Raw genomic sequence first — 24,355 nt, 5'->3', positions numbered from 1 at the left:
TTTTTTTTTTTTTTTTTTTTTGTTTTTTTTTTCATTTTTTTTCATTTGTACACAAAATATAAACATTTTGTACACACAACTTTTTAACATTCCATTAGGTACAAAATTTCAAAAATTCAAAATTATATAATTATCAATGTAAAATATGAAATAATTAATAATGAAAGATTTAAAAGATTAAAGTGATTTGTAAGTATAAAAATATAATGTTTAAATCGCGTTAAGAATCCTTAGTAGTTTAAGAAATCTAATAATATGTTAATATCTCGAAAATTAAGGCCGAGACGGTGCGGATAGAAAATGTAATTTAAAATTTTGAATTCGACACCATTTCATCGAAATCGATCAAAAGTTTCCTAATTAGTAAAATGTAATCGTAAAAAATATATACAAATATAAAAAATTATATTTTTAACTATAGAAAAACTTTTTCGTTCTTTTACCGGCATTTGCGAATTCAAACTATTTATCCGATTCGGTCTAAATATCGATGGACGATATAGAATTTTTGTCATCGCAGAAAATTAAATTAAAAATCTATTATTGCATTTAAATCGGATATAATTCCAGATGATAAAGCTTTATTTAACACCAACGTAATAAAATGCCATTTATTATTATAAGTGATGAAATCTTCTCTTCGTATAACGATACCTATATTTTAATACCGTAATATTAATTACCGTTCTCAGGATCTAATCTTTTCAACGCAATTTAAGCAAATTTTCAATTATATTACTCTCGATCGTTATTACGTTTAATTAATTAGAGAATATATTTGTGGAGAATACATTTGATACGTTATCATTAAAAATTTATTATTAAATATTTTTATCGAACTTGTTATACTATCCATATTTGCGTATATTTATAGATAGCTATTGTACAATTATTTGTACGACAATGTTTTCAAATATTCTATATAATATTCTTATAGAAAAAATGATATATGGATACGTAAAACATGGATTAAAATAACATTCCGAGAAAAAAGAAATTTATAAAAAATTTTTATATATTTATCAAAATGCAAAATACTATTGTCAAATATTTTCTTTCGCTTCTTACAAAGAACAAAATATGACAAAATAATATATAAATTTGTAGAATTTAGATCAATAGTAATGTATATCGTTATGTACAATAATATCGATTAATTAATTTATTTAACAATTTGATAATTTTATATCAAATTACAATAATTTAATAATAAAATAATAATAAATTATAATATTATTAGTTAAAAATAACAACCACAGCGTAGAAATTGTCGAAACTCTTTGACAGCCGCTAAGAATAAGAAATTTCAAAGCCTATTCGATATGCTAGAAAATTTCCAAAGAAAATCGTATATCGATTAAACGGAAATAGCTGTCAATCGTTCCTGACATTCGTTGCCGCTGTGAACACGTGCCGATATAAAAACAAATCTATCCATCTATTATATTGTATAAATCGTTTTGTAAATTGTATAAACTTATTCTTGTAAATAAATGATATTGTACAAAATGTAAAGAGAAGCCTCTTCTCATCACCATGTTACATCAATTGAAAATTTAAAAGTTAAACATCGGATAATATCGTGTAATAAAGTTTCTTTTTAACATTAAGAAGAGCCTACGTTTATAATTATCCGATTCTTTCAATTATTTGGAAAAGAACGTCGAATATGTTCTGTATCGTTATAATAAATGAATATTCGATGACTTTCACTAAACGGAAGAGCGAAAAGAGAAGGGGGGAGGGAGAGGGGGGGAGGCGAGGAACATATTATAATAAAAAATATAAGAATTGTAATCGAATAACGAACAAAATTTGCAATCATATTATTTTCACTTCATACATTTTTTTATTCTTAATAAGAATTAGAATATATCTATAGGATACAACATCACTAACTTTATCTAACACCATTATATATTTTGTATATTTATATATTATATTTCAAATAACGAACAAAAATATTATTTACGAGAATTGTGTATGTATATTTCTCCAAATTAACATTGTAATCAATATTATAAAGTTCTATAATTAACTATATATTATTTCTGATGGATATAGAAGATGCGAATATTTAATTTTATAAAAAGTTGAAATTATTTGTGAATAACGAAGCGTAAATAATCTGAAGTATATCGAAAAGTTCTAATCAATGTACATGTATTGGAAATTTATATACAAAAATTTAAATTTTTTAAAAACTTGGTAAATTAATTATATTTATTTATTTTATATATATATATATTTATCGATACACAAAAAATATTCCAATTAAAACAATTATTTTAATATAAAATAAGGAATAAAATTCATAATTATTTTTACTTTGATTATTTATGCGTTTCATCTAAATTCTTCGTTTAATATTTTATTTCTAATTTTTCTAATTATATAAGTATCCCAAGTATCTAAAATTGATACGCGTTGTCTTATTCGATACAAAAATGATTTGTGCCCTATTCGATAGGGAATAGTTATCTGTGTTCGAGGCAATGATAAATATTTCGTTTCATCGTTACAAAGGAGCTTTCACGTTGTTGTTGGTGAGCCAACAGGCAGTGTTTCGCTCTTATCGACTCTCAACAATTCGACCTTAATTTTACTAATATATATTCTAATATTGTAAAAGATTAATATAGATCATATGTTTTTTTCTTCCTTTTTCTCTTCTTCTTCTTCTTCTTCTTCTTTTTCTTTTTCTTCATCTCTTTTTCCTTTGTCTTACAATGTATACTTAATTTTATATTTTGTTCCATAAGAAAATTATAATATTTGCGATTAAACACAATTAACTATTACATTTTTTTCCTTATTATACAATAATCATTTAACGAATAATATGAGAATTATATCGCATAGATATAAATATTGTAATCGTAGAATTTAAAAAAAATAATAAAATGACAAATAATAAAACGTTGAATATCGAACTAATATGTACAAAATTATTTACAATAAGTTATATAATTATATTTAACAATATATGTGTATGTATATGAAAAATATTATTTAAAAAGTAAAATTCAATTCAAAATTTTTACGAAAATTTGTTGATTTCACATCGTACAATTTACAACGTTCGTATCTATCGTCACAATGTCTTCCAGCATTACATTTAATAAAAACCATACATATGTACATTACGTTAATGTAATATATTATATATAAATATGTATAACTCAATGTAATATTATAAATAATTTAAAAATTGAAAAAAATATAGCTAAAGTTTATACGATTAGCATAATATTGTATAACGCGTTAAAATCGTAATTGTATAATATATAATAGTTAAGATTATATATTTTTTCCACTATTTTATTACATGTATCATTTTTAAACTCTATCTATATTTATAATTATTTCTATAAATACACGAAACATTTTATAATAAAAATATTTGCAAAAAATTAATAAATTAAAAATCAAGAGAGATATAAAAAATTCTTTCTACATTTCTAATTTCAAGACAATGATCCAAGAAATCGATAAATTTTTACATTTTTTTTATTTTTCTATTTTTAAAGAATATCTTGTTTTTCTCGCATTAAAAAAGATTAAAATAATTATAAATTATTTTAACGATAACAAAACGGAACTTAATTATTTCTTATTCGGAATTATTTATTAAACAAATTAAACAAAACTGATTCAACATTATCCAGATTATCCAATACCATAGACTGAATATATTGGATATCGGTATATGCATATATATGTATTGTATATTATTCGAATTCGTATATATATTACGAAACTATATATTCCAACTATATATTCGAATATAACATTACATCAACTTTTCTTTTTTTTTAATTATGATGCATATGTAAATCAAATCATTTTATTATCAATTATTCGATCGTTTCTTTTAATTTTAATTTCTTTTCCATTATTATAAATTATATTTATGTTATATTAATGTTATATTTATGTTAAATAACGTTGTTGAATTCGTATATTCAATATACGGTTGTTTACATTTAGGAATTTTTCATATGAAGAAACGTCATATGAATAACAATTTTTCAAACTTATATAACTATAACAGTCCCTGAATCATTTATTTTGTATGATATAACAATCCTAAAGTATTCGTATTTGCAATTTTTCAAATTTTTAACTCTTTTTCTCATTTTTAACTTTCTCTATTTTTATACCACGATCTATTTACAAATGATTATATTATAAAATATTATACATGCTTTACTAATTTGCGTTACGCGAGATTTAATTTCTTTGTAAATAACTCAATCATAATTGAAACAAAAAGAATACAAAACAAATTACATTTAAAACATTACGATTATTTTTTAATTATTAAATTAATAATTTCTTAAATTTAGAAAGTTCAGGAAAGATGTAACGTACATTCGTAATATCGAAAATGTACCTACAACCGTACCTACACCATATATTAACAATTTTTTATAAATCGACTCATAAATGATATTTGTTAGTTTATTATTTAAACGACAATTGAAAATGATGTTTATTTTAAACATATTAAAAGTTTTAACATTATTAATTTATTTCTTTTTTTTTATTGTATTCATAATTGTATATAAAAAATAATACCTATATTCACAGCATTTTACATAGTAAAAAATATATGTATATTTCAACATATTCGATAAACCGTTGCATCGTGTTCATAGACAATGATTTAACATTGGCTTCTCCGAAATGACAAAAATCAATGAAAAATATCTAAAGTTCAAAATTCTCGATTTATAATCTCTGCTATTTTTTTTTTTTTTCCTTTTTTTTATTTCAACCATAGAACATGATACATAATAATAATCTACTATTATAGGTACAATATTCGATAAATAAATTTATTATTGCAATGTAATTGTATATAAGTAATATAATGATCATTGGAAAGCATAATATTTTTTTTTCTTAAAAATGCTAAATATTATTATATATTTTACAGTTTCTCAAACATTTTTTTCTTTTATTAAATATCCTCATTTTGCTATAAATTAACGAATATATACGCGTATGCACGTATATAAGTGTGTGTAAATAACTAGATATAACTAATATATATAATTTTACGTTATATATATAAACTATTCCTTTATATTATATTATACCAAAGTTACTAATATTTTATTTTTCACAGTAATTAATACGTTATTAAAAAATGAAATCTTTGTCGCATTCATAATCGCGTTTTACATATATAATTTTATTCAAGCATATAACGCGAGAATGAATAACATATTTGATTGGAAAAATAAATGATTTTTCTAATTTTTATAAACTTTTACCTAATTCATCGATCAGCTTAATTCAACGCGCGCGCGTCTATGTGTGTATGTAAGTAAAAACGAGTTCTTTTATCAATAAATATTATAAAAAGATAAAAAAGTGCAATATTAACGAAGTTATATTAACATTAAACGCTTGATATTAAATATAAATGAAATTTTAAGATAAATCGATAATTAATCGATAATAATTCAATTTCAATTTCAGTTTCCAAATCTAATAATATGTCTTAAAACAATTTCTTCATCGCGTTATCAATCATAACAATCATTCCGTTCGAAGGGAAAAAAATATAAAGGATTATAATTAAACACGATAAAAATAATATCTATTTAACATCTATATTGCAATTTCTTAAATATTATTTTATACGTATAATTTGTGCGGTTATTATAAACGTGTATTGGCAAGATATAAGACAATGAATCAATGAATTTTCAATGAGTTCGATAATTAAAAATATTACATAAATTAGCGATATATAGCGATATATACCGTTATTAACGATATATAGCAAGGATTTTTTATCTTTCCTTTTCCCATTACGTTCGAAATCATGAAAAGAAAGATAAAAAAAAAAAATTGATGTAAAATAATTTTACATAATAGTACCTATATATACTTTCTTTTAGATTTATTATTATATTTTATATTTGAATGCCATAAACATATATATCTATATTCTAGTTCAAATTAGTGAAAAATTATGTTTAATTTTCAAGATAATATTTTTTCCGTTTCTTTCGGTCGAAAGAAGTTTGTGCTTCATCTATAATAAAAAATACTTTGAACTTTTGATTAGTACAAAATCGTAATGTCCATTATACGAATTTGATTCTTGATCGCAAATTACAGCACAATATATTTTCTTCGGCAACATTTGAGATTATTACGTCAATTAAATTCAAGATCTCGAATTAAATCCGGCACGCTTTTGAAACACGTATTTTCCAAATAGAAACAGCGATCGCGTCGGATTTGTGCACTTTCTTCGTACAAAGAATATTCTATTATCGACAAAGACGAATTATTTGAAAAAGATCGAGGATGCGATGATCGCTCCGTTCCAAGATTACGAGTCACGGAATGATGTTCTGCCGCCACGCTATACTAACTAGCATGCGTTGGAGATTCAATATCCTCCGTTTGCGTGACGGCATCCCTAACTGAAATCATCAAATAATTATTAATAAGTCCATCAAATAAATGGGACGTGATATTTCGATAACGATAATTTCAACATCTAGAATCGAAGAATCGGATATAATAGAAAAATTTTATTTTTTTATAATATAAAAACGATGGGAAGGATACATATATTTGCGTTGACAAAAAAATTATCGAATCGTAACGAATAAATATATTCGCGTTGATCGTTAGATTTACCGTTATACTATACTATTTTATTTTCCGCAAAATATCACACAATATATAAATATAAAATGTACCACCTCACGTTGGCGTAGCGTCGTTATGTAGGACATGTCCGGTTTCCCAAGGAAGTGGTGGTGGTGTATTGGCTAACGAAGAAGAGGAACATCGAGCCATTGAAAAACGGTCTATTGAGCAACGCTCTAAACCTGGAACGCGATATGTTTGTATTATTATGCGATACATCGATCTTTAAAAGACAATCCAAATTGACGAATCGCAATTACAAGTCCTCGAAAATAGAAAATCAATTTATAAATTGTAACGAGATGAAAACAAGTTTTATCCTCTCATCACGACTCGTAAGTAGAAATCACGCTTCGCCCGTAAATGTTTTATTTATCGGGATCCCGGTTAAAAAAAAAAGAGATGAGAGATCTTCGAGGAGAGAAAAGAATTATTTTACCGAATACAAGTATATAGCGGATTTTTTTTTTTTTCAGAACAAAACCATACTACTATGAACTTTATAAACTTTTTTAAATTGTATCTTTACACAATTTTGTTTTTTCATTGGTAATAATATATAGATAATAAATAATATAAATATTAAACGTTATATGTATTAAGAACTACATAATATAATCTTTATTCGCTTCAATTATTTCAATTATATTAAGCGGAAAAAGTGGAAAGTAGATATTAACGTATTTTTTATGATTTTTCAAAAAAATTGGCTTCAATTATTGAGATTAATCGATAAATACATCGCAGCGATTGGTTTAAAACCAAAATGGTTTTATTTAATTTAACGGATAAACTAATATCATCACATTATAGTATTCAATCATAACGATCCGTAAATGGGAAAATAAAATATAAAAAACAATCCTTGAACGAGTTTACAAATTACAATAAAATTACAATGATACGATTATGATAAAATTTGTAAATATCGATATATCATTCTTAGTGAAAAAAAATTCTCGTATTTTGGAATGCGAATTTGGAAATAGTTTGAAGTAGATATTACACACCTGATAAATCGACTCCTGCCATGTTACAAACATCAAGACCACCTGTGCTAGTGGCGCAACAATGTTGTTTCGGTCCCAAAGGTTTCGGCCTACAAAGTACCTGAAAAATTGCAAATACAAAATTTCACGCTATAAAATTTTTATCGCGCAAAAATTTACCGTTTCGTTCCACGAATATTCCACAAAATTCGTATGTACTTTTGCATAAATATCGCTTAATCGCGTCGTATTCGTATCATAGAATTATCGACTTGTTTAATTTGTTAGAGCAAGAGAAACGTTAGTAGGTAGTATAGTTGAAAGATATATAATAGGGATTAGCCTTCGATAACTATAAATGATCAATATTCGTAAACTTTTGGTACATACGGTAAGCAAAAATCATTTTATTCGCGAATAAAGCTTGAACAGCACTGTCTTGAATAGCCGATATTACTTCTAATACTTCTAAAACTTGGATTATTCGAATTCGTTGAAAATAACGATTTCGAGAAAAGATCTTCGAAATCTTTCTGTTCTCTCTATTCGTATTATATCTATTCCTTTTAAAAATCTTTTAAAAATTACGGGATTAATGTATTAATATTTCACGCATCTTGCGCGAAAGCAACTTATTATTACATCTTTAGACACCCGGTTTGCATAGAATTAAATCGATACCTAATGCGTATGCGTACAAGCTACGACAAACGATATAAAAATCAACAGAGATAACGGGATAAGTTCGATGTATTTATGTTTGCACGAATGTATCGTTCTTCCATCGAACGAAGTCAATAATTAGCGATAAATCCATCAATTATATCAATTTTTATCAAAATATTATCGATTATATTATATTATTATGCAAAGTTACATGTGATTAAAACTATATATAAAAGCGATATATACTATACGAGAAATGTAAGTACAAGTATATCGAGTATCATCTTACAACATGTTGGGGATGGTTATATATATACGTTTAAAAAATAATAATAGCGATTTTTCCACTGTTATATTATTTAAGATACGAACGACGAAAAGAAAAGAAAATTATCGTTTGTTTGTAACGCAATTACCTTAGTGTAGAGAAGTTCTCTCGAAATACGACGAAAGTGATTGTTGAGCAGCCAATAGAGGAACGGATTCCAAAAGCTGTTGGAAAGCGCAAGCCACGTGGCGAGGAAGTCGAGGAATGGTGGTGGTTTGCTTCCGGTACAAGCTGCAACGACTTCCTGAATCGTCCATGGCGTGACCATAACAATGAATCCTAAACTCATCGCAGCCATTGTTCGAGAAGCAGAAGTTGACAATCGTCTCTCGTGAGCTACAAGCTGCAAATAAATACACTACGTGTATATAGTGTATAGTCAATTGATCGAATATCCTTTAATAGTAACGTTTATATTATCATACGTTTTATATATTTTTAACGATAATAATAACTTTCAAAGACTCTTTGAATCTATGATCTCAAAGATCAGTGAAAAAAAGAAGAGTCGAAGGTAATACGAAACATATATAATAAGAGGACCTTAACGTCTAAAAGATAGGATGTCTAATCTTTTAGACCGGCTTGACACCGTTACGAAAGTCGCTAAGCTCGTCACCGTCAAAGTCTCTCATCGCGCGCCAGTAAAAGGATTACGAATCTGCTCGTTTAGATAAATCCTTCCTCCGTCTTATACTTTTTCGCATCTTTATCGTTATCCTTATTCTCATCCTTATACATCTATTCTTCTCGCGTTCTCGTATTTACTTTTCGTTTATCGATCTCAAAATTATCATTACTATTTGCCTATCTATCGATCTCGCTTCTCTATTACAATTATCGCGTTACAATGATGAATAGGTACATAGCTATTGTTCTCTCTCTCTCTCTCTTTCTCTCTAATTATAATTATACGCTTTAAAAAAAAAAAAAAGAAAACTAATTTTCTCGAAAAATGGATGACTACGAGCAACGAACATAAAACTTTTAAGATTCGATTACGCGAACCGTTATAAATTTGAAATTGAATTTCATCTAGAACGCGGTTCATTCGCAACTCGGTCGTTATCGTTAAAAACGATCGAAATACATTTATCTATCGATGTAAAATAATTTTCAACGTTTAATTGGAAAAAAAAATATATATATAGAATGGTTTATAAAATGACGCGTTTCTTAAATTTCTATCTCTAATCTCGAGATAGAGATAAATGAAAAGCAAAAAGAATGGAAGCTGTACGCTAATGAGCGAGAAACGAAACGAAGGGTAAAAAACGAAAGGAAGACGATCTTCCTGCAGAAGAACGCCCACGAATTGAATGTACGGGCTCGATTCCATTTGATTCCTCATCGGGCTCGTTCCAGCTCGTTATCTCACAATAGGCGGGAGAAAGATGAGGTGAAAAGCGGAAATAATAAGAGGAAGAAATTGAACGGAACGATCGTGTTCTTCGCTTGTTCGCTAGCCGTACGATATTTCAATGAATTTTCAATCGATGATGAAACGTAATATCTCATTTATGGATCATTAATCGCTACATAGCGTCATTATCCACCGATATTACCGCCACTATAGTTTGGCAAAATATTTTATCAAAACGCAAATTGTAACTTGGGAAAATTTGAAATATCGCGTATCGATGTATCGACAAATCGTAGGATAATTGATGGTATTTCGAATTTTAATAATTTTTATCGAAACGACAACGAAAGTTCCTTTTTTGTCCCTCTTATCCCCAACTACGGGCATAGCAAGCTTGCTCCCTTTTCCATGCATCTTACACACATCGGCACGACCGTGGTCTCGAGAACGCCTTTGGAAGACATTCCCAACATCCATTGACCTACATCGAAGCTATGGGTCGTAAAAGGAAGAAAGACAGAACGATCGAGAAGAAAGCAAGAAAAGATAGACTTTCGTATAAATAAGCTGTTCGGAACGTATTCCATTAAACCAAGTCATACCCACGTTCAAATTTTCTTTGAAGAAAACTTTTTTTCAACGAAATCTCGTGCGATATCGCGATATCTTTATTTCGAGTAATTAATTTAAATATCGCATATGTGAAAATAATTCGGAATATACGTAATTTTAATTTATTTTAATTTATTTTATTCAAACTATTTAAAATACGAATCGTTGATCTCTTGCGTCGAATACATATACACGCACCAACTATTTACTTACACAATATAAATTTTCGAAATAGAATTTATAGAAGATATTGATATTAAACGCACATCGACTCGATTAGTATTTTACTTTGACGTAGTAAAAATATTATATTGTTTTTCCGACGTAATAATTTCGGAAAAATAATTAGTATCGAGGACACGAGGAAAGAAGTTGATGATCGGGCGAAAATTTATGAATATCTATCGTGATTACCTTCTTTCTCGCGTACACGCTCTTTTAAAAGTTCTGTATTCACCGAGGCTTCGAGACATCGAAGTAAACTAGGCTAAGTACGCGACACCGCTAGAGCTTGGAATTATTGGAAAACTAAAGCGAATTCAGTTCAATGAGTGAAAATTTGTTCGCAACTTCAAATGTCACCTTCATCGGTGTGTTTCGAATCAAATTGTTACGAACGGTCCGCTATCACACAGTGTGATTATTACCACGAATTACGTATCGTAATCGAATTACGTAATCGAGATCAATAAATTTGTATCTTTTCGATCAAATTTCTTCTTATGAAGTTATTTTAATCAAGTTACAAGCTAAATGTATTTAACCAAATCCTTGGCAACTCTTCTCAACAACTGAAATCCCTAATTCAAACGTAGCGACAAATTAAGCTAACTGACGACAGTAAGTCGTAAGCTTAAGTTGAAAAATCTTGACAAGTCGCGATTATCGGAATATTATTGTTGAATTTTGCTCTCTGTTTAAAATTTCGTTCGAAAACGAGAATTATAAATAATTGTAGGATTTCAATTAATCGAGCATAAATTTAAAAAAGAATTAAAAAATTTTGCGTAAGCAAAATTTCCATAATTAAATTCCCATAATTAAAATTATTCGATTCATTTTTCGTTTCGATTCAATGAAAATATTTATCAAGAATTTATTCCTTTTTCCATTCCATTCCAAGTTTTCATCATTCTCGTCTTTTCCCGTTTACAGTAAAGTTAAATGAAAATGATATTTGGGTAACGTTATTTCGAATCGGATAAGCACGCATTAATAACGGACCAATAAATATAGGTTAATCGTTGCAATATCTTAAACGAAGCTACAACGTATCGACTATTGGAAAACGGTATATACGTATATCTGCTAATAAGTAATATTTTTTAAAAATATTTATATAATATACAGATTATCCGAAATTATTAAGCGAAAAATGTTGTATAAACGAATAAAAATGTGAAATGATTTCACAAAACGAACACATTCCGATCATCGCAGTTACAATTCGAAGAAATTAAAATTCGATCAAGCATTCAACGATTCGATCGATGATCGAGAAAAACTATCACTGTTTTGTTATCGGACGAGTTTCTTGTTAAATCGAGTCTATCGATTGCCAGTTGAAGTGGCAGCAAACTTGACTTACCCTCTCCATATGGCCTCCGCTAACGACCTCCGGTGTGTTAACGCAAACCACCCTTTTTAAGCGCAGTTTGTTAACGTGAAAGGCTGAACCATAGCAATACATCAGCACCATCGTCGTAGGAAAATAAAAACAACAACACGCGAGAATTCTGAAAAAAGAAAAAAAAAGAGAAGAGATAATAACTGATAATAATAATAAATTTGTTTTTTTACATGTACAAATATCGAATGTACTCGAATCGAAAATGTATACGATAGAAATTTATAATTGGCCGATTCGACAAATATCTCGATTACGATGCTTTGAGAGGAAAATATTCAAATTGAACGAATGAACATTAATAGAGATAAATATAAATACTTGGAAAAAGAAGAATACATATTGGTAAAAATATATACGATATATTACTCGATACACGAATAAAATGATATCCTTGTTCGTATCGTATCGTATCGTTGAATACAATTTATAAACTTTCTTGGATTATTTATTACCGAATTATCAATTCTTTGGTGATATTGCGATAAATCGATCGAATTACAAAAAGGTATGAAATTTTTTATGCTCGAAAATTTGTCTAAAATCGTGTCTCGTTTATACGCGATTTCGATATAATACTTTTCTTTTCTTATTTTATTTTCTCTCCCTTCCTTACATATCCATCTCTCGTCTCGAAAACAAGAGACAAGTTTTCGATATCAAAATTATATTTTTATGTTTCGATAGATGGTAATATCCTAAGAATGAATATATCGATATCGTTATAATTAACGAAACTGGCTAATCTAGTAATGTTATAGGATGTAAAATATATGGTGAAACGAGTTACCTGAGGGAAGCCCTGGCAAAAAAAGGATCACAGGCGAGAAGACCGGAATCGTTGAAGTAATAACCTCCTCTTGGAAGCACGAGAGCACCGAAAATTGCCACGCTCGCTATCCAAGTAGTCGACATCACTGCTACGCAACCCTGCCGCATGTAATACTGCGTCACATACACAGAAAATAATCATTCTTCTTTTGTCTTTAAGCGTATAATGCGAGGCTGGACGAGCGACACGGTACGCGATTGCGACTAGTCATCCAAATACATATATTATAAACTTATTCCAATTGTCGCGTATTTGTTCAAAATAATGCGTCGCTCGTCTATCTAGTTGTTTATTTAATTTAAACATGTATATCGGTATGTATCACGTATACTGATTAAACGTTTCAATCTTGAGCATTTCAAAAAGAGCATTAAGAAAAAAAAGAAATATATTGATTAATATATAAAAACGCGTTACTTTTAATTTTAGATAATCCCGCGTATTTTATACTTTGAACGATCGAAAGAAAGATCGAATATAAACATCTTGATAAGTTATAAATTATAGTACATATGTATATGTATATATCATTAAACAGATTCGTTAAAACTAATGTTTCATTCGATTCAGTTCGATTAAAGTACATATTTTATGTACATATTATTTGTACAAATTTGTCGCTTCAAGTACTATTGTCGATTCCTCCTGTATAAAGCGATACCACGTGTCAAAGTCGATGCATCGTTCGATATAGATCCATTTTCAAAAGTATTGTATTACCGATAACCGGAATTATAAACGCACAATTTTGAACGTTGTCGATACTCGTAAGAAGATATATCGCGATCTAATATTCGGGATGTCGACATCTTGCGTGGTCTCTTCACACGTGGAAAACGATTCTCTAGAATTTTCTAGAAGAATTTAACTTCTGAAAAAAAGATTGAGATGAATTCTTTATTACTTATTCCAGAAAGATTTCGGCGAGATCGAGATCGCCATCTTGATCGCGTATCATCCAACATGTATGATGTTCTCCGAAACGAAAAATAGAAAAAAGATATTAAAGTTAAAATTTGTCTTGATTTGTAAGTATTATGCACATTCATAACGAATATATAGGACACGCAATTGACTTTTTTCCGTTTATAATCCGTGTAATTTTGATATATTGTTTTTATATCATTTTGATATAAATCATGATTAATTATTATAAAATGAAAATAATTAATTAAATTTTGCTGTCTTTGTACAAATATCCTAACACGATTTTCCAAATAGCACGGAAATAATGGAAAGCTATAAAAAAATTTCATTTTCGACGGGAAACCAAGTGAATCAAATTAAAAAAAGAATCGCATCGATCTATATCGTGTTCGTTTACCATATCTATCGTCTTTATCTCATCTGCGCTCATTTTTCTTCAATCGATTTTCGTCTCTCGATCGGTTTATACTATAGCACATTCAATAATTCAATAATTTGTTGACTTTTCTACATATGTATATATAAAATTTGAGAAAGCGAATAATTTTAAAACGAATATAAGAATAGAGATAAGAATAACAGGATCAAACGTACATTCGAAAAACATACCTTTTTAGATGCGTGTTTGTGATAATGATGTGGATGCAGCATACAAACGTAACGATCAATCGCCATACAAACAAGGATAACGGCACTTTGTTGGGTCAAAGCTCCTCTAAGAAGCGCCTGAAAAAAGAAGAAAAAATAAATTAAATCAATTATTAATTACTTTTCATACTTTATAGATTGTTCGGAATACTATTTTTAAAGAATTTTTTTTTTCTTTTTGCGTTTTTCGACAAACTTAAAAAGAACGAATAATATTTTCTCGTTCGAGTCAAGTATCTATACTTTCAAATACGCGATGCGCCAAAGGCGACAACGTGATTCGATGAATCGGTGACGCCAGTGTATCTATAAAGTAGCGACTACGAAGAAAGGAGTTAAGGGATAAGAGATGTGAGAGGATACTATACGTTTAAGATGGTTGCTATGGTGACCGTTGGCGTACGGCCAGGAAAAAGCTCCGATCTGGAGGGGCTAGGATCGCCCTGGCCTCGTTTCGGGCTATCCTCGAGACACTCCCGAGGGACCTTAACCGAATATTTTCACCGCACAACGAATTTATTCGATCGTTCTACCAAGAAATTCACAGTTTCTCAATCTTCTTGGTTAGTTGGTTAAGTGCGCTCTTCCTTTCGTTTTCCTTTCGCGAAAAATCAAACTCTCTTATTTGATCCGAGGCTGGAAAAAAATGCTTCTTTCCTATATAACACTTTACATTATCGTATAATTTCTTTATTTTCTCTATATTAGATTCCGTTACCGAGATAATAAGAATAACACGCGTCTTTATTCCATCTCTATCTTATAATTTATTTTTTGAAATTTACTGGATTACCAGATTAAGAAAATCCTTAATTAATGTATTGAAGAAGAAGAAGAAGAAGAAGAAAAAGAAGAGAAAAGAAGAAGAATATGAAAATGATATTTAGACGAAAATTATGACGAATAACGTGTAACTACCAACTATTGGAAGAAATATACCGGATAAGGTACCGACTGCAGGAAGCACAGCTGCAAATTCCTAGTGGTGATAATTTCCTTAGCGCGGTATGAACAAGCTGCTGACATTTCCCACCCATTTTTCTTCGATTTCCGGTAGGAAATTCTCCAAGACGCATAGGATGCTGTATCAAAATTTTATCGGCCAAAGATAGAAAATATACGATAATTCGAACATTATATTTACAATTATTTAAATACATTGCATGTTATATTTATTCAATATGATATTAATAAGAGATGCAACTGTAAAATTTCAAATTCGATAAACGAAAATTTTTTATTACTGAAAAACTTTTATACGTTATATATTGTATCACGATGATATTACAAAATATATACGCATCTAAAAGGAACGATTTTTTTCATTTCGAAAAGTTCCACTATGTGATCTACGTGATTTTTTAAATATTTATTCTTTTAAATATTTCTTTTAAATATTTAAATATCTTTTAAATAAAGTTATTCATCGCATCATTAAATTATAATATACTTTATACATTCTTATACAACGATATTATATTATATTTAATCCATTATAATCCATTATAATCCGTTATATCCATAGAATTGCATAGAAGAAATATATTATTGAAAAAACGTGCGAATAACTGATATGAATGACGAAAACAACACATACGTTTTATTACCTGTATTTGACACACAATTTCGCCGTAAGGCCAACATCCATAAACAGCTGGTAGAAAGCCGAATGGTGTAACCAGAAGACCAATAGCAAGATCGTTGCTCGCTAAACTTGTCAGTAAGTACTTTGGCTGCAATAAAGTTGAAGAGAACCTGTTGATCGTTTAGATTACATTGTTCAGGTGTTATTTCATTGTGCAATGAATATCTATTTTAAATGGATGGATTCATTGATATATATATATATACGTTTCAATTGAATGAAAACTCGAGTAAAAATTATTTAACTCGAGATATAAAATTATACGCATCAGATGGTTTTTGCTAATTGATAATAAAAAAAGGAGAGAAATTGTTTTAAAAATTACCTATTCGTGTATTTTAAGTAAATCCTATAATTGTAAATCGATCGATCTTTTTATATAATTATATATAATACATATTTTTTAACTATCTTTTATATTTATTTAATTTACCAACCTGTGCGTGAATATATTTGCTGTATCGTCTGCTATTTATGACGCATATTACCAACAAATTGGCACAAAGAATACCGAGACTGAGCACGAGAATTAGAGTAGCGCGTAACAATTCTCCAGGGCCTGGTCCAGTCCAAGTGGTTTCGGACGTGTCTCTCCGCCAACAGCTGCTGTTGCTCAGCGCTGGTGCAAGCAAGATTGTTTGCTTGTGTTCCATTTTCTCTTTGGTTAACGTTTTTAAACGGTTGAAAACTCGCGTATAATCTCCTAGCCCAAACGAGACATTCGCGTCTCGTATGAGGCTGGGCTGGCAAATGCGCGACCCGACAATTTTTCATCTCTCCCGTACTTCTGGTCCGGCTACCCTCATTTTACCACCACTTGGAATAACTATCTCAACATCCGTCATTGTTATACGCACCAACTGAAACAATTTATTCACTTCAACCGATATTAAATTCGACACTATTCGACATCCACCTTTCCAATTTCACGATTCACAAATCGTTCAATTTCAATTTTCCTTTTACTTCTCATTTTCATCGTTATAAAATTGTATTTTCAAATGGCATATGATGCCAAGGCACAATCGATTAAGATATCTGTAACATAGAAGAATAAAATTTTCTATTATTATTATTATTATTATTATTATTATTTATCCATTTATTTTTCGTAATCGAGAGAACGTAATAGAAATTTAGAAAATTTATATGTACTTGGATAAATTTTCAAATATTTTTCGTTTATGGACAGAAATAATGAAATACGAATCAACAAGATGGTTAATTATCGCATCAAAATATCCTGTACGATGTTCAGTCTTCTGAAAAATTTTACATTTCTCACATCTTTCAGAATCTTATTTTCTTATTCTAATGTAAAATCCCAAAAATAACTTAAAATTTCTGTTTTTTAAAATTATAGAAAAATATAGTCACATTTTTACACATCGAAATAATAAATATATCTACATTTTATTCATATATGTATATGTATATGTATATGTATATGTACATAATAAAATTAACAATTTTAATACGCGAATAGCATGTTATAACTATCAAGATACGACATATATTAAATTGTACATATAGAAAAATGTGAAGAAATTCGATGTACGTGATCGAAATAGTTATTCTCTCCCCGAGGTAACTTTCGAGAAGCCGAATAACATTTTGAAATTATATTCGTCTATAAAATTAAAAGAATTAGATTTTTACGATTTCGAATCAAATATTTAATAAAGTTTATCGAAGTACTTTCGGGAATCCGATCCAATCCCGATTCTATTATCGCTGAGTTCTTCCACCATTTCTCTGCTAAATAGATATAATAAATAATTCAAATCGTATCTATAAAATAAATAAATGAAATTAAATACAATTTTAAGATTGTATTTTGTATGCGACTGTATAAAAAAGTTTCTTTCAAACTCGATCGAGACAAAGAAGAAAACTGAAACGAGAACGGAGAAATGTCCGGGGGCAAATTACGGTAGGTATAATACGATATAACGGTTCCTTTCTTTTAATTATTGTAAAATCTATGGGAGTATTGAGATTCGTTTCGGCTCGTTAGTTGCGTACATCTTTATTATTCGATTCTCGCTCTCATTGGTTTTGCTTTTTCTTCTTTCTTATTTCTTATTTCTATCCCACTTTCGAAATCTTTCTTAATCTTTTTTTGTAATCGACTTAATATATATACGCGTGGTTTAATAAATTTATATAGAAATGAGTATATAAAAAATGAATATATCTTCGTAGATTGTTAGTAGCATTCATGTAAAATAAAATGATATATATATTTCGATAAGAAAGAAATCAATAATCCCTTAATTCTTTCACAATCGTTTTGATACTTTTTTTTATTTGCATTCTTTTACTTGCACATCCAACGTTAGGATTAATATCTTGTAAAAATTATATTAACACATTTGTAAAAACATATTTTCGTTACGAATGTAATCGTGGATTGCTTTAGAAATATACATAGAAATATAATACATTTTCAAATATTTATTTTATTTTCTGTCTGTATTTTTTATCTGTTTTTTAATTATTTACTGCATTGATGATTGCGGAATTATTTTTATTTATTTTTTTATTATTTATATACCGGAAACAATTGCGTAAATCATCCTATATAATAAAAATATTTATTATATACATTTATAAAAAAAAAATATAGAATTTTTAATTGTATAACGCTATAAATTATTAAACAATAAACAAAAATCTTATAAACGATAACAAATATTTAACTTTAAACGTTTCGAACGTATTAACTTACAACATAAATACGATTTTTCACTTATTATATTTGACAAATAAAAATCAACGTTTCAATAATATTCAATGTTAAATTATTCTTCTTTAATTTTATTTAGAAATCTGATCATGATAGCGAATTTTTGCGCATATTTTTCACATTATATATTACATGTTTTGCATAAATGCATTTTATATAAATGAATACGATAAATACAGATTACAGATATCCACATATTATGAAAATCGATTAAATAAAGATCTAACTTTCTTCGAGAGAAACAAGATTTTTATATCGTTTTATATCATTGCATCATTATAAGCATTACAAACAATATTCTTTTAGAAATAAATTCATTTATCGTGTAATTTTCACTTTAAAATTTAATCACATTGAAATTAAAAATGAAAAATAATTCTAAAGATAATGATTTCCGAGTCAACGAATGAAAAATCTTTGAAACTTTGCTGTTTGTTTTAAAATTTTTTAAATTTTTCTTTCGATTCTCGAAATATTATCGTTGAAAAAAAGAAAAGGATAACTTTTAACCATGTTTATTTCTTATTCCTATCATTGTCATTTATCCGAACCTCTCTCTCGGAATCGTATCTCGCTTCACTGACCTATCCCAAATTCTAGACAAGTGAAAAATGTTTCTTTCACTTTTACACACATACATGTATAAAACATATTTTCATTAAATGAATTTGAACACATTTTTTAATTATATAAAATTTGCAATCTAATCATAAAACGTATAATTAATCTTATTAATCTTATCTTTATTTCGTCAATAAAGTTTTATTTTTGTTTGTATATCTTAAAATATAAAATATTGTAAATATAAGAAAAAAACAATATTACAAATATATAAATTTGTCAAGTTGTCGATAAAAAATAAAAATTATTAATTTATTTTGTTATAATTAATTTAAATAACATATATATAAAATTGTTCGTTTCCGATAACTACCAATTTCGTTTATTTTTATCATCGTATTTTATATAAGAAAAATAATTCGATATTATTTACCTTTATATATATATATATGTATGTATGTACTATATGCTACTAATCTTGCCTACCATTGTACGATACTTGTCTAACGTTCCTATCGGTTCCTCTATAATGATGCAATTCATCAATTTACAATGTCATCGTACATATATGTACATATATAGGTATGTTACAAGCATACATATATTATGGATCTATTATATATAACTTATTCCTCATCATCTACCACTAATAACAATGTGTTGTGTCAATTATTTTTAATGAAATCTTGCTTTTTAATCAGTTACAAACAAAATTAATATCATGAAAAATGTTTCACGAAAATATTCTAATATATATTAGATTATAGAAGATTGAATTAAAAAATAGAAAAGTTAAAGGTATCGGTTAAGTTATAAGAATCAGCTTTGATTTCGATTTACTGTTTACAAACTGTTTATAATAATCGCTTATAAAAAAACGAAATTATAGATATGTTTCGTACTTTGGAAGTAAATAATAATCAGATAAAACGATGAATAAAAAAAAAAACAAAGCAAAAATTTCGTGTTTATATGTGTATAGTATAAGAAATAGAATTAACAAATGAAAATGATTTTATATGACAAAATATTCTAAAAACTTCATAAAAATTCGCAAATATGTGACTCGACATCGATACAACAATGAGAATGAGACAAGCCGTTCGTTCGATATCGTATGGTAAATTGATGAACTATAGTGTAACCTTCACTTTAAATCAATCTCCAAACTTCTTGTTCACATTTCTCCTATCACTGCATAAGTTATAGGTATAATTATCGATACGTGCAATTATAAAATTGATTAAGCATATTGATATAAACCTTTTTATATTATTATATTTTAATAAAAATATAATTTAAAATATAATATATAATACCGATAATGATTCGATAATATACCAACTTATTAAAAAATAAAGAACAAAAATAATATATTTCAATATTATCTCAATAAATATTGATATTTTGAAAGTCAATTTTTCTTCATATATATGTTGAAATTTTATTAAATTAAGAAATATTTATTTTTACATACTTTTACATATCGCAATAATTTAAAGACGACAGAAAAATAAAAAAATAAATATTATAAAATAAAAATCGCAATAAAAGATACGAATATTTCTATTTAATTGATTGATTCGGATCTTTCATTGAAAGATTTCATTGCGTTTTAATGATTGATTCTCGTTGTTCGTTTTTTTTGAAAAGACTATTGATAAAATATTGATAAAATATTCGAGATATAAAAAACAAATAATGTAACATTATTGTAACATTAAGAATATTATGATCTCCGATACAAACACATCAATTGAAAATTGAAAATTAATTTTAATTAGATATACATCTAAGTATATACATATATGTATGTAATATATATATATATATATACATACTTACATGTGTGTATTATCGAAAATTTCATAATCATATAAACAAAATTGATATATTTGAAGAAGATTGATGATACGCGTAATAATAAAAATAAAATATTTAACTTAAATATAATATAATTAATATTAACGATTAATAACAAATGCTTAAAGGATATGGACTATATGTATTTTAAATGCAAAACTTGTATCTTTATATCTTTCTTTTTTTAATATTTATGTTAAATAATCAAATTTGATATAAAAAATAAGATTAATTTTTATTAATAAAAATATTATATTATTTTTAGATATTTAAATCGAATCGAACGAATCAAATGTTCAAATAAATAAAGATTGATCTAGAAAATTTATAAAAGATATTAATTTATATATAGAGATATGAAATATTATTATTCTATGACAAATAAAATTATTTGATATGGCAATTATTGATATTCGATTATAAAAATTTATACACAACGCGAAATACACATGAAATTGATATTTATAACAATACGAAATAAATTAATAAATCAAAAATAAATGCGTGCAAAATATACTATAAAAAATACTAATACATACCTTCATATATGAAAAAAATTTGATAGAAGCCATTTGATAAATATTTAAATCACACTAGAGAAAAGATAATCACACTTGGATTTGAAAATTCTTAAGAAGAATTGTGAAAAATCAGCATAAAATAAATAAATCAATATAATAAAGGAAAATGAGGAAAATTTATTAAAAATATATACTTTTTTTATTCCCGATATTTTATTCTTTCAATTTCGCTTACGTTTTGTATACAATAATATACGCGTAAAACAATCACAGAAGTCAATCTAAACGATAAATTAAATATAACGATAACTATATTAAATTATTAAATTTCTAACTAATTCAAAGAATATATGGCGATCATTCTCTGTTACAAATTATATATAAAAAGTCACAACACGATACTTGATATATTCCCCCGACGAAGAAAATCTCTGAATGAACCCCCAAAGAAGAAAATCAGAAAGACAAAAAACAAAATAACATCACGACGACGCGAAGTCTGACGACGCACTGACTACCCGCCTCACTGCTCCCGACTCATGACAGCCCAACACTTGGGCTCGCCAGAGAACACCCATTGCACCGACATGCCAAAACTCATCCTCCCACACGATTCTCCTCTACACACACCCGTCGTCTTCGCTCTTTACTGATCGGAACCAAGTGATCCACTTTACCAAATATCCAGCACTCTACCACCACGGACGAGAAACAAAATAGGCGTGACATCTTATGGGATCTTTATGTTACACGTTCTGAAATACCAACCTCAAAAAGATCACAATGTTTCTCACGCCATCTAGCATATTATAATTTAAGTACGTATATAAAATTAAATCGCTCAAAAAATACAAAATAAAAATCTAAGCTTTTTTTATATAACGGTTAACATTAGCAATTTGAAATGAAAATATTTATCATCTATAATAATATAATGTTTGATAAACATTTTTACCTACGAAAAATATAATCTCGCTCAATCGCAATCAATTGATTTATCTTATTTCTTATAAACATATAACAATTGTATTGATATGACTATACACATTTATATTATATATTGTATATTAAATAATAATGATTTTCCATTGTCTTCATTCAAGCTCAAGTTGCTACAAAATAGAGGCCTTACCCTGATCGTCTCATCCATCCTCCTTTATTTTCAAATAATTCTCAATTTCTTCTTTTGCAAAACATTCAAACATTTGATTGTTGCGTAACACAAGCAACAAAAAGAATTTTAAAGAAAATCAACGCGGAAATCTAAAGTAAATTAATCCAAATTAAATTTTTATCGATATTTTTCATCAAAATTATGGAAGTTATAGACGATGAATGATCGCAATGATAATTGTCCCTTACATGCGTACAATCTCAGGCTCACACTTCGTTTCGAAGAATCGATTGAAAGGAAAGATCGAAGAAATCGATCTGGTACATTGTCTCAGCTTTATTCCCGGTTTTTTAAATTTTATTTCCTGAAACAAATTGTTACGCGAAAACGTCTATCCGAATAGAAATTGCTGCCTAGTCCTATCTACTTATTATTAACATCTATATTAAAAATATACTATCTTCCTTAGTCCTATATTTAAAAAAAAACTAAGGAAAGCACTTAGAAAAATATTTCCAACACTCGATTTTCATCACATTATTCTCACATTTTAACTTTACGTATCATTTTCTTGAAATCAATTGACAATGACCAGATTCATTACGATAAAGATTGTATATTTAAATTTTCATTGTAAATATTTCTGATGACATTCGAATACGAATGTTTTCTAAAGAAATAATATCGCAAAATAAATTAAATTTCTATTACTATTGTTATTTGAGCTTAAAAATTAATAATGCTATTATTTATCGTTATATCCGCAATAATTAATTTCAAATTACGATTGTAAATTGCATTAATATTGAATTAATAATAATAAAAGAAATATTAACAATAACAAACGAAGCAATTTCACAATTTTAATACATATATAATGTAAATAAAATAATAAAAATGTAATAAAAAATACATCGTGCACATCGATATATTAGTGCAATAATAACTGAGAAATTTTTATTATTAATTTATGAATTAAAGTCATCATACTCATTGCTTTTCTCTCACTCAAATAGCATCTAAATACAATGAAGATTTTGGCAATGGACATGAAAGGAACTAAATGAAAATTTTGAGCTAGAGAAAAAGATTACTATTAATATTTTGTATCTAACCGGTTAACGAATTTTGATTTTATACTCATTCTATCTCATTCTATCTTAAATTTTTAACGATTCTTTTTTTATTTTTCATCGATGTAATAAATTATTGAAATTTTAATATTCTAT

General features: G+C 27.4%; 1 protein-coding gene across 3 annotated transcripts in view; it reads right to left on the bottom strand.

Annotated features, from left to right (window-relative positions):
- Positions 1 to 6,020: 6,020 nt before the first annotated feature.
- LOC102680058 (trace amine-associated receptor 9) overlaps positions 6,021 to 24,355 on the bottom strand; it is a 19,712-nt gene continuing 1,377 nt past the window's right edge. The window contains exons 1-10 of one of the 3 annotated variants that reach the window (XM_006619871.2): positions 22,031 to 22,180; positions 16,756 to 17,356; positions 16,281 to 16,406; positions 14,635 to 14,751; positions 13,057 to 13,211; positions 12,228 to 12,375; positions 8,753 to 9,007; positions 7,692 to 7,791; positions 6,735 to 6,863; positions 6,021 to 6,449 (exon numbers count right to left, since the gene is read on the bottom strand). In XM_006619871.2, coding sequence (XP_006619934.1) covers positions 6,736 to 6,863; positions 7,692 to 7,791; positions 8,753 to 9,007; positions 12,228 to 12,375; positions 13,057 to 13,211; positions 14,635 to 14,751; positions 16,281 to 16,406; positions 16,756 to 16,971 — 1,245 coding nt within the window. In that variant the 5' untranslated portion in view covers positions 16,972 to 17,356; positions 22,031 to 22,180 and the 3' untranslated portion in view covers positions 6,021 to 6,449; position 6,735. Of the gene's footprint in view, positions 6,450 to 6,734; positions 6,864 to 7,691; positions 7,792 to 8,752; positions 9,008 to 12,227; positions 12,376 to 13,056; positions 13,212 to 14,634; positions 14,752 to 16,280; positions 16,407 to 16,755; positions 17,357 to 22,030; positions 22,181 to 24,355 lie in introns of those variants that run through there. The other 2 variants (XM_006619873.2, XM_031512499.1) reach the window with 2 other exon arrangements.

The sequence above is a fragment of the Apis dorsata genome, unplaced genomic scaffold, assembly GCF_000469605.1.
Source record: "Apis dorsata unplaced genomic scaffold, Apis dorsata 1.3 scaffold_446, whole genome shotgun sequence".
Classification (NCBI taxonomy): domain Eukaryota; kingdom Metazoa; phylum Arthropoda; class Insecta; order Hymenoptera; family Apidae; genus Apis; species Apis dorsata.
Note: the sequence above shows the minus strand (reverse complement) of the source record. Positions and strands in the feature narration are given on the sequence as shown.